The sequence below is a fragment of the Platalea leucorodia genome, assembly GCF_965183815.1.
Source record: "Platalea leucorodia genome assembly, contig: HAP1_HAP1_SCAFFOLD_437, whole genome shotgun sequence".
Classification (NCBI taxonomy): Eukaryota; Metazoa; Chordata; class Aves; order Pelecaniformes; family Threskiornithidae; genus Platalea; species Platalea leucorodia.
The window spans coordinates 1,423-12,189 of NW_028121150.1; the positions used below are offsets into that span (position 1 = coordinate 1,423).

At 55.1% G+C, this 10,767-nt stretch overlaps 1 protein-coding gene across 1 annotated transcript; it reads right to left on the reverse strand.

The window, feature by feature from the left end:
• Nucleotides 1–655: 655 nt before the first annotated feature.
• LOC309604183 (olfactory receptor 10A3-like) lies at nt 656–5,746 on the reverse strand (the record flags this gene model as incomplete). Its single annotated transcript, XM_082339115.1, has 3 exons — nt 656–772; nt 4,770–4,862; nt 5,099–5,746. 3 exons carry the CDS (start codon nt 5,744–5,746, stop codon nt 656–658), a joined length of 858 nt encoding a protein of 285 aa, XP_082195241.1.
• Nucleotides 5,747–10,767: the final 5,021 nt, after the last annotated feature.

The following is a 10,767-nucleotide window of genomic DNA, read 5'->3' on the forward strand; positions in this document are numbered from 1 at the left end:
GTGAAGTCGGAGCAGCATCGGAGAGCTGAGAGGAGTGAGCCTCCTACCAGGATCAGGGTGACACCGTGCTCTCGTCGCCGTGGGAGCGAGATGTTTCTCCTGGACACAGAGGCTAGACCAACTCAAAGTGCGGTTATCCACGTCCCACTAACCAATGGTTTCTTGGTGGATGGCACGCTTCTTGTAGCTTCTTGGGAGGCTCTGCTGGCAGCATCATTTCTTTCTTTGCTCCTGCTGTGCAGATGTGCTGAGTAACTAACTGCAAATGCTCCTTGCAGGAGCGGAAGGTCTTTTTGGCTTTCCTTCAGATTGAAACGACCCCGACCTTTCTCTTGGCTGACAACAGCGTTCTGCTGTTAGGTACTGCAGAGGATTCCTCTGATTAACCCGAAGCCTCTTCTATGCCAACGCCTGTCTTATGGCCTGGAAAAGAGAAAAGCCAAAGAGAGCTGAGTGGCAGGATTGCTTTTCGCATGGGGTCGCATCCTCCTCCTTTTGACACCACGTCCCCAGCGCCCAACCTGCTCGTAGAGCCCGTGAGCACTCTGTATTTCTGACCGCTGAGCAGGCAGACTTCGGTGCGCTGACCTGGAGGGCGTAGTGGTATCTCCGGGCATAGGCCCCCATTGCTCTCGTTGCTGCAGCAAGAGAGGGCCTAGACCTGGGCATCCTGAGTCTTCGGGGGGCTGTTGGGCACATCCGAGTCTGACGGCTTGGGGTCTTCGCTGTCTCCATGGACTTGATCCCAAGGAGGCAAGCAGAGCGCATTCTGCTGCAGAGGCAGGCGCACCACTTGGAAGCACGAGATGCAGAACCGGCTCCTTCTGCCCACGCACCCTGTTGCGTCTTTGCAGGCAGCTACCGGCCATCCAGGGGAGCTCCTTGAAGGGAAAGGAGGGGAAAGAGAACCTAATTCCTCTGGACAAACCCAGAACAGTAGACTTCATTGCCAGAACCATTGAGAGGAGACAGAAGGTACCTGACACAGGCTGCCGCAGCGAGCGTGTTGGATGGGACCGTAGAGAAGCATCGCTCTGTGCACACCGATTCTCACAAGATTCATCACCGTGTGTTCACGGGACCACTGCCGAGTTGCTTTGGTGCTTACTTGAAGAGAGGCGGGTTACTCTGTCCTTTGAGAATAGACTTTTCACTTCTGTTGGCCTCATGAAACACACCCGAAGACCTTGTGGATGTTTCTGTCGGCAACTGACTGCAAGGCTTGTCGGGGATACCCAGGGGCCTGGCGGTCGCTTAGCTGCCTGGTCATTAGAGCCTGGGTCTTTGGTGGAGCCTGCAGGAACCTGGGAGCAAAGCAGCGTGGAGAGAAAGACAGAGGAGAAGGGGCAGAAGGGAGGGTAGGCATGAAAACAGGTCAGCCCTCTGCAGGGGCTGTTGCCTTTTGGTCTGCCTGCAGAATAAACGCTCAAAGAGGAAGGAGAAGCTTCCAGAAACATGTCCAGAAATACTTGGAGAAAGAGAAAAAGAAGCTGGCAGAAGAGAAAAAAAGGCCGGTGCAGGAGCCTTTCCCCACGGACACACCAGGCCCTGCGGGAGGTGGCGACGTGCATCCTGGGGCAGGTCGCCCACTTGGGAGCCCCCGCTGCAGAGTGGTCTCCCTGTGCTCACACCGCCTCCTCCCGCCGTGTGTCTGCAGCGAGCTGGCAGTGCTGCAGCGGCATCGGTCGGGGAAAGGGGCACGCAGCAGCCACCAACTGCGGGAAGCTGGACCCCAACCTGCACCCCCTGCTAGGCCAGGGAAGAGGAAGGCAGGACCGGTACGTGGCATGGGCTCCTGGGGGGACTGTGTCGTACCCACCTGTAGAAAAGCATAGTTATACGCGTGTGACGTCTTTCAAGACCCCTTAGCGTGTGCTTAGCTGACAGCTGAAGCGCTTCTCCCGAGGCTTTCTCGAGAGGCAGCCTTCTCTTCTGTCATCTCCAGAAATACCCACAGACTTGCTGTGGTGGTGTTTGCAGTGACGATAGCACTGCCAGGCTTGTCTGGGATAGCAAGCAGCTGGGTTGCTTTCAGCCCCGCGGTCACTTGGCTCAGGGCTCATTGCAGAAGGGCTCTGCAGTGGGTCTGTGAGGGCTGCGAGCAAAGCAGGGCTGATGGAGAGGCTGAAAAGAAGGGGCAGGAGGGAGGGGGAGAGCTCAAACCCCCCCAGCCCTCCGCCAGAGAGACTAACACTGCCTGCTGCTGCATTGCCATGGCCCTGCAGGCACAGCCCTGCACGTGCACGGAGGAGGAAGGACGCAAGCTCTGGGACTCCTTGTGCAAGAAGTTCCAGCAGAAGGTGAGGGCAAAAGTGGCAGCCCCGAAGGCTTGGAAAGAAGAGCGAGAGCAATGGCAGGCCCAGGTACTGCAGGCAGTGAGAAACACTAAGGAAAAGGGCATTCCTCTCCTGCTGGGGAGCCAAGGTGGGAAGGTCCCTAAGCCCTAGGAGCATGGGGGCTGACTGTCCTGTGTGGGGCCGTACCAGCTCGAGGTGCCTTCCCTGCTGCCCAGCGGCGTCTCCTGTGCTCATCCCTCTCTCTCTGTGCAGGGCTCCTGCATTCGCGGCACTCCAGAGTGGTGGGGAGAAGGATGAAAAGAGTCCTCCATGGAGGATGAGGAGAGCCCAGAGGACAAGTTGAGTCTGCGTTTCGGAGCCCTCACCTCTGAAAAGGTGAGTGTGGGCCAGCTTGAGGCCAGACCTGGGCCAGCTGGGGGCTGGTGGCCCAGCTGTGGGTGAGGGAAGCAAATCCCAGCACCACAGGGCTGGACACGGACAGCATCCCCTCCTTTCTCATGCCGTCGGAATGGCAGGGGTCAGTCCCTGGCGCCAGGTGCCTCTCTGCAGCCCCAAGCACAGCCGGCACTGAGGGGGCTGTGGGGTTGAATGGGACTGTGTGGGTGGGGGCGACTGGGAGAGAGGAGAGGCAGGAGTGTCTCGGTCGAGATGTGAGACTTTGTCCTTGCCGCGGTAGGAGCCTTTCCCCAAGGACCCAGTGGGCTTTGCGAGGAGCAGCGACACGCCTCCTCGAGAAGGTAGAGGGAAGAGTCCATTGCCATGGTGGTGAGGAGGAGTCCCTCAGGTAAGGATCTCCAAACATGCGCGGTGTTTGCCCCTGCCCGGCAGTGCCTGCCCTTCCTTCGACTCCCCACAGCCCCTGGGCAAAGAAGGTCTCCTCCTGACAGCCCTCGTGGCGTGGAGAGCAGCAGGCTGGGATTGCATTACAGGGACCATGGGCCTGCTCTCTCCAGACAGAAGCAGATCCCACCCCATGTGTCCTGACTAGACTTGCAGTGTTGCTCTGCACCTCTCTGTGCATACAAGGCTACAGAGCTTTGTATTCAACTCCTCAGCTCTGGGCAGCAGATGTAGTCCACATCGGTGAGTGCCAGGAGAGCCTCTCGGGCACAGAGGCTCCCCAGAGAGATGTCCAGCAAGAGCCTCCTCCAGGATGACGAGGGCCAGCGCCGGCCAGCCAGGCTGTTAACACCAACGCAACTCCTGGTCCCTGGCAGTGTGCCCTGCTGCGGCTGCACATCCCTGCTGAGGAGGAGATTTTCCCCAGGGGGAGAGGAGGTGTGAGAGTAGGGAAGTGGAGGAGGAGGAGAAGGAGGAGGAGGAGGAGGAGGAGGAGTGGTGGGCACCCAGGGGAGCAGAGCTGCAGGGGGAAGCTTCTGGGGGCTCTCAGAGCCAGGGCACGGCGGGGCGCCCAGGCCAGCACTGTCAGGGGTACCCAGAGCTGTGCAGGCACCACTGTGTGCCGCAGGGGCAATGATACCCCAGGCAGGAACCGTGCCTGGGGAGAGGGATGTTATAGAATCATAGAATCATTAATGTTGGAAACGACCTCTGAGGTCATCAAGTCCAACTGTTAACCTAACATCCTGGTCCACCTCTAAACCATGTCCCTAAGCACCACATCCACAGGGTTTTGAATACTTCCAGGGACTGTGATTGCACCACTTCCCTGGGCAGCCTGTTCCAATGCCTAACCACTCTCCATGAAGAAATTTGTCCTAATACCTAATCTAAATCTCCCCTGGCACAACTTGAGCCCAATTCCTCTTGTCCTATCACTTGTTTCCTGGGAGAAGAGCCTGACCCCCACCTTGCTACAACCTCCTTTCAGGTAGTTGTAGAGAGCAATAAGGTCTCCCCTCAGCCTCCTCTTCTCCAGGCTGAGCACCCCCAGCTCCCTCAGCCGCTCCTCATAAGACTTGTGCTCCAGACCCTTCACCAGCTTTGTTGCCCTTTGTCATGGTTTAAACCCAGCCAGCAACTAAGCCCCACACAGCCGCTCTCTCACTCCCCCCCGGTGGGATGGGGGAGAGAATGGGAAGAGTAAAAGTGAGAAAACTCATGGGTTAAGATAAAGACAGTTTAATAGGGAAAGCAAAAGACGTGCGCGCAAGCAAAGCAAAGCAAAGCAAAGCAAGGAATTCATTCACTGCTTCCCATGGGCAGGCAGGTGTTCAGCCATCCCCAGGAAAGCAGGGCTCCATCACACACAACGGTTACTTGGGAAGACAAAGGCCATCACGCCAAACGTCCCCCCCTTCCCTCTTCTTCCCTCAGCTTTATATAATGGGCATGATGTCATAGGGTAGCATAGCAGGGGAAGATGACCTTCATGTCTTTTAACTTTTTTAAGCTGATTCCACACGGGGACACTGTAGATAGTCCGTGGCATCTAGTAAGTGATTTCTCAAGCCTGAGGGCAGTCATCTCTTCATCGGTTGTGTCACCCTCTGGGCCCTACTGACTACTGACCATGCTTTGACTCTTTCCCTTGAACGTTACGTTGGTCAGACACAGCTTGAAGTAGCTTTTGGCATCACACTCTTGAGGGGCACTGAAGGTGCTCTAGAGTACAAAGATATCATGGTGGGGCATGGTGTAACAGGAATGCCTCAGGAGACCTTTCCCCTTCTTGAGGAGGATGAAAGCCAGGCTGGACACATGGTTTTGTTTGAGCAAATATGGGATGCTTTGTTCAGGCAACCACATAACCCAGTGGGACTTTTGGTACTGCTTGGGACTATTTTACATCCTCGGTAGCACCACTTTGTCCATAGGAGTCTTCTCAAGGCAATTCTCACTTCCTTATTCCTCAGGCTATAGATGACAGGGTTCAACATGGGGGTCACAACTGTGTAAAACAGGGCAAGGTATTTGTCGGTATCTACCGAATCCCTTGACCGTCGCTTTAAGTAGACAACTGTGGCCAAGCCATAGAAGAGCCTCACCACCCCAAGGTGTGACGAGCAGGTGGAATAGGCTTTGTGTCTGCCCAAACCTGAAGGCATTTTCAGAATTGCCCTAATAATTTGAATGTAAGAAGTAACTATGAAGGAGAAGGGAAGGATTACGAAGAGCAGGATGATGGTGTATAGCATCACTTGATTCCAGAACGTGTCTGCACAGGCCAGTTCCAGCAGAGGGGGGACATCGCAGAAAAAGTGATGGAGGTCATGGGATGCACAGAAGGGCAAAGTGAACACCTGGTAGGTCTGTCCTACTTGCACCGGTACGACAGCCACCCAGGACCCCACCACCAGTCTGATGCAGAGACCCCTGCTCATGACGAGGGTGTAGTGCAGGGGGTCACATATGGCTATGCAGTGGTCGTAGGCCATGGCAGCCAGGAGAAGGCATTCAATGCTGCCCAGCAAAACCAGGCAATACAGCTGGGCAGCACAGCCCAGGAAGGAGATCCTGCCATCTGCCCGCAGGAAACCCACCCACATTTCACCACCCACATTGTAAAAAAGTTCTTCCTTAGACCTAGTCTGAATCTACCCTCTTTTAGTTTAAAACCATCACCCCTTGTCCTATCACTATTGGCCCTGCTAAAAAGTCTGTCCCCATCTTTCGTCTAAGCCCCCTTTAAGTACTGAAAGGCCGCAATAAGGTCTCCCTGTGGCCTTCTCTTCTTCAGGCTGAACAACCCCAGCTCTTTCAGCCTTTCCTCATAAGAGAGGCGCTCCATCCCTCTGATCATTTTTGTGGCCCTTCTCTGGACCCGCTCCAACAGGTCGATATCCTTCTTGTGCGGAGGACCCCAGAGCTGGACACAGTACTCCGGTGGGGTCTCACCAGAGCAGAGTAGAGGGGCAGAATCCCCTCCCTCGCCCTGCTGGCCACACTTCTGATGCAGCCCGGGATACAGTGGGCTTTCTGGGCTGTGAGAGCACATTGCCAGCTCACGTCCGGCTTTCTGTCTATTGGTACCCCCAAGTCCTTCTCGGCAGGGCTGCTCTCAATCCTTTCATCCCCCAGCCTGTACTGATACCAGGGATTGCCCTGACCCAGGTGCAGGACCTTGCGCTTGGCCTTGTTGAACCTCATGAGGTTCCCACAGGCCCACCTCTCCAGCTTGTCCAGGTCCCTCTGGATGGCATCCTGTCCCTCAGGTGTGTTGACTGCACCACTCAGCTTGGTGTCATCTGCAAACTTGCTGAGGGTGCACTCGATCTCACTGTCTGTGTCATTGATGAAGACATTGAACAGCACTGGCCCCAGAACGGACCCCTGAGGGACACCACTCGTCACTGTTCTCCATCTGGACATCGAGCCATTGACCACTACCCTCTGGAGGTGACCATCCAGCCAATTCCTTATCCACCGAACAGTCCACCCATCAAATCCATATCCTTCCAATTTAGAGAGAAGGATATTGTGGGGGACCGTGTCAAAGGCCTTAAAGAAGTCCAGATAGATGACAGCCGTAGCTCTTCCCTCGTCCACTGATGTAGTTACTCCTTCACAGAAGGCCACTAGGTTGGTCAGGCAGGGCTTGCCCTTGGTGAATCCGTGCTGGCTGTCCCAAATCACCTCCCTGTCCTCCATGTGCCTTAGCATAGCTTCTAGGGGCATCTGTTCCGTGATCTTCCCAGGCACAAAGGGGAGGCTGACAGGTCGGTAGCTCCCAGGGTCCTTTGTACCCTTTTTAAAAATGGCTGCAATATTCCCCTTTTTCCAGTCCCCAGGGACTTCACCTGACTGCCATGACTCTTCAAATATCATGGAGAGTGGCTTAGCAAGTACATCAGCCAATTCCCTCAGGACTCTGGGATGCATCTCATCAGGACCCATAGACTTATGGACGTTCAGGCTCCTCAGGTGGTCACGAACCTGATCTTCTCCTACAGTGGGAGGACCTCTGCCCTCCCGATCCGCATCGCATGGCCCATTGACTCGGGAGGTGTGAGGAGAGAGGTTGCCAGTGAAGACTGAGGCAAAGAAGTTGTTGAGTACCTCAGCCTTCACCTCGGCTGTTGTTACCAGCTCACCACTTCTGCTCATCAGAGGGGGTCCACTTTCCTTAACCTTCCTTTTCTGGTTAATGTACCTATAGAAGCCCATTTCCATGAGCGCTGTGGAGAAAGGGGAACTAAGAGGCTATCTGTACTCAGGGAGAGGAAAGTCTTCTTCCATGTCATCAAGGAGGAGACTCCCAAAGCCTTGAAGAATGAAATCCCTCTCTCTCAGCTTGGGAGGAACAATTCCACCCAAAGAGAGATACCTTGTCCTTTTTTGAGATGCACTAAGATGGGCAGAGAGGCCTTCACAATGTTGCCAGTTTTAGCACCAAACCCTCAGGACACCGGCTTCCTTCTGGACTGGAAGGAGACAGTCAGGTGGCCCTTAGGCAGCAATGAATGATCTCTGCAAATCTCCCAGAGGTCTGCGATGAAGAGGCCAGGTGTCGATTGGTCAGTCAGGGCTCCCCTTGCAAGGGCAGAAGAGGAATCGATTCCTCTCCTCTACCTTTAGAAATCCATTTCTGCAATAAGTTGAACTGTGTCCTGAACTTCATTGACAAACCCAAGGAAAACTAAGGAGATTACTCTGACACTAAAAACCACCTATCCTTTAGGTGTCCAACATTGTAAAGACAAGGCGGGTAGCATGGAAGTAACTCCATGTAAGGAAGTAACTCCATGTAAGTACCAGGTGGAAGTGCCCTGAAGGGAGATTTAACCTCATGGACAGCCCGTGCTGGAGCAGGCTCCTGGGAAGAACTGCAGCCTGTGGAGAGGAGCCCACACAGAAGCAGGTTTTCTGGCAAGACCTGTGACCCTGTGGGGGACCTGTGCTGGAGCAAGTCTGTTCCTGAAGGACTGCACCCCGGGGAAAGGACCCATGCTGGAGCAGTTTGTGAAGAACTGCAGCTCATGGGAGGGACCCATGCCGGAGAGGTTCATGAAGGACTGGATGCCGCAGGAGGGACCCCATGCTGGAGCAGGGGAAGAGCGTGAGGAGGAAGGAGAAGCAGAGACAAAGCATTATCAGCTGATTGCAGCCTGCATTCACCATCCCCCTGTGCTGCTTGGGGGAAGGAGGGAAAGAAGTCAGGAGTGAGGCTGAGCCTGGGAAGAAGGGAGGGGGGGGGGGGGGGTAAGGGGTTTTGAGATTTGTTCTTAGTTCTCATTATTCTGTTCTGTTTAATTGGCAATCAATTCATTTCAGTTCTCCAGGTTGAGTCTGTTTTGCCCATGACAGTAACTAGTGAGTGATCTCCTTGTCCTTATCTCGACTCATGAGCGTTTTGTCATATTTTCTGCCTTGTCCTGGTGAGGAGGGGGAGTGACAGAGCGGCTTGGTGGGCACCTGGCGGACAGCCAAGCTCAGCCCACCACACACCCTTGCTGGCTCTTCTAATCCTCAGTGACAAAGCAAATCCTACCCATTGTCCTTCTCATAGGGGAGCTCCTGACATCTGACCTGCTCCTTCGCAAAGGAGGCATCCTCCCCTCCTCATCCGCCCTGCTACTCTTTCTGGCAGAGCCTGTCTCCCTCCATTGCAGCACCCCAGGTGAGCAAGCTGTCCCACCACATCTAATTTAATCCACAAAATTCACAGGGCTGTGAGGGTCCAGTTTCTCCTATCTGTTCCCCTGCTCCTCCTGCCTGCGCACGTTTGGGCTGTGGCACCGACTTGTTCCAGGAAAACATGGGAGCAAGGGCCCAAGACCCAACGTATGGAAAGGCTTTGCTTCAGGGCACAGACGTGCCGGAGTGTTTGGTAGATGGCAAGGTAAGGAGGAGATGAGGTGCCCACAAAGAGCAAACCCTGATGTCTCCAAGGGCAGAGGAGCAGGGCTGGGCAATGACACCTGGCCCAGAGAGGGCTTTGGTGTTTCTGCATGAACTCTGCAGAGCTGTGGGGCTTGCAAGACAAACTGCAGGGAGGACGGGGGGCTTCGGAGAAAGTCTCTGGGGGTAACAGACTTTGATCCAGCCACTCTGTGAACATTATTGTCACCTTTCCTCTTTGTAGCATCAGGCAGGTGAATCTTAGAGATTGAGAGAGAGAATGGCCAAGGGCTGAGAGCACAGGGAGAGCGGAGGGCACCCTGGTGTGATCCGCCTCCCAGTCCTGCAGTGCCCCTGGGTGTAGATGGGACAGACCTTGCATCTGTGCTGTGGTGTTGGTGTTCAGGTGGCACACAGGCACCAGACCCACCTGGGGGGCCCTGGGCTGTCTGCCCCACAGCAGCTCCAAGAGGGCACAGCTTTTCTGGAGGTCCTGTGCTGTGTTTGCCTGCTGAGTGCAGTTGCATTTGGCACCCCAGGCACCGAGCATGGCACTCGAGCCTTTTTTTTATGCCATTAAAATGAGAGCCCCGATGTATTCAGTGCAGGGATGTGGATGCAACTTAGCTTTGCAGTGACTGGAGCTCCAGTGAGTACAGTGGATAGAGAGAGACCTGGGTCTCTGTCTGAGGCAGTCCTCTATTTGGTTACCTCAATAGCTCTGCATGCTCCAGGGATATACTTGACAAAGGCACGTAGGTGGTTGGTGTCACCGTGGGTGGCAAAGGATATCCCCATTCCCCCTCGGGCCCTCAGCTGATGCTCAGAAGAATGTGGGTGTCCTCAGAGATTTTCCGTCAGAGCTTGCAAACACTTGCCCATGTCTTGAACCACCCCTGGCACCTCAGTCATCACCAAGTGTCTGAGTGTGAGCGCCTGAGTCCCCACTGAATGAAGCCAAGGGGCTCAGAGCAGGAGCTCACATGCAGGCCACTCTTTTATGCCCTCCTGAACTGAACCAGAGGATTCCCTTTGGTGTGTGGGGTGTATGGGGGAGCTGGATGCCACTTCAGGCCCAGGGTTTCCAGCTTGGGATGAGATGCCTGTGTTGCCTCGGCTGAATCCCTGCCTTGCACAGGGGAAGCCAACCCCTCCCTTTCCCTGCCTGTGTCTCTTTTTGCTATGGTACAGGAATGGGGGTGTCCAGAGGGGAACATTTACACCTCTTGCAGTCAACCATGCTCTGGTAGGACAAACCATGCTGCTGGAATCAGTCTCTCTCCACGGTTTAGTGAGGGATTGTCCATGATTACTTGAGTTGACTTCAAAACACATTCCCCTGGAAGGACCAAGCTGCCTTGCAGGAGCTGTCAGCCCTTGGAGCCCCAGGGACATCTCAAAGGAGTCCGGAGGCGGCAGAGAAAGTGGTGCCTTGGGCTGGGCCTCTGCTGCTGAGCTGGGCTGGGCTCCTGGGATGGAGGGAGCTGCTGGCAAGTGGGCAGCACTGCAGAGAGACAGCTCTGCCCAGGAGCAGCTCCTCTGCAAAGCGCAGCAGGGCTGAGGGCACTGCCTGCAGGCACTGAGGGGAGATGAGAGAAGTAAGAGGGATGTTCCAGGCTGTGTGGGGTGGGACGATGCTGAGACCTCACTGAAGGAGAAATCTTCACATCTCTTAACAGAGTAAGTGTTTGGCAGCAGGGCAATCACATGAGTGTCTTGGAGGGGTCTC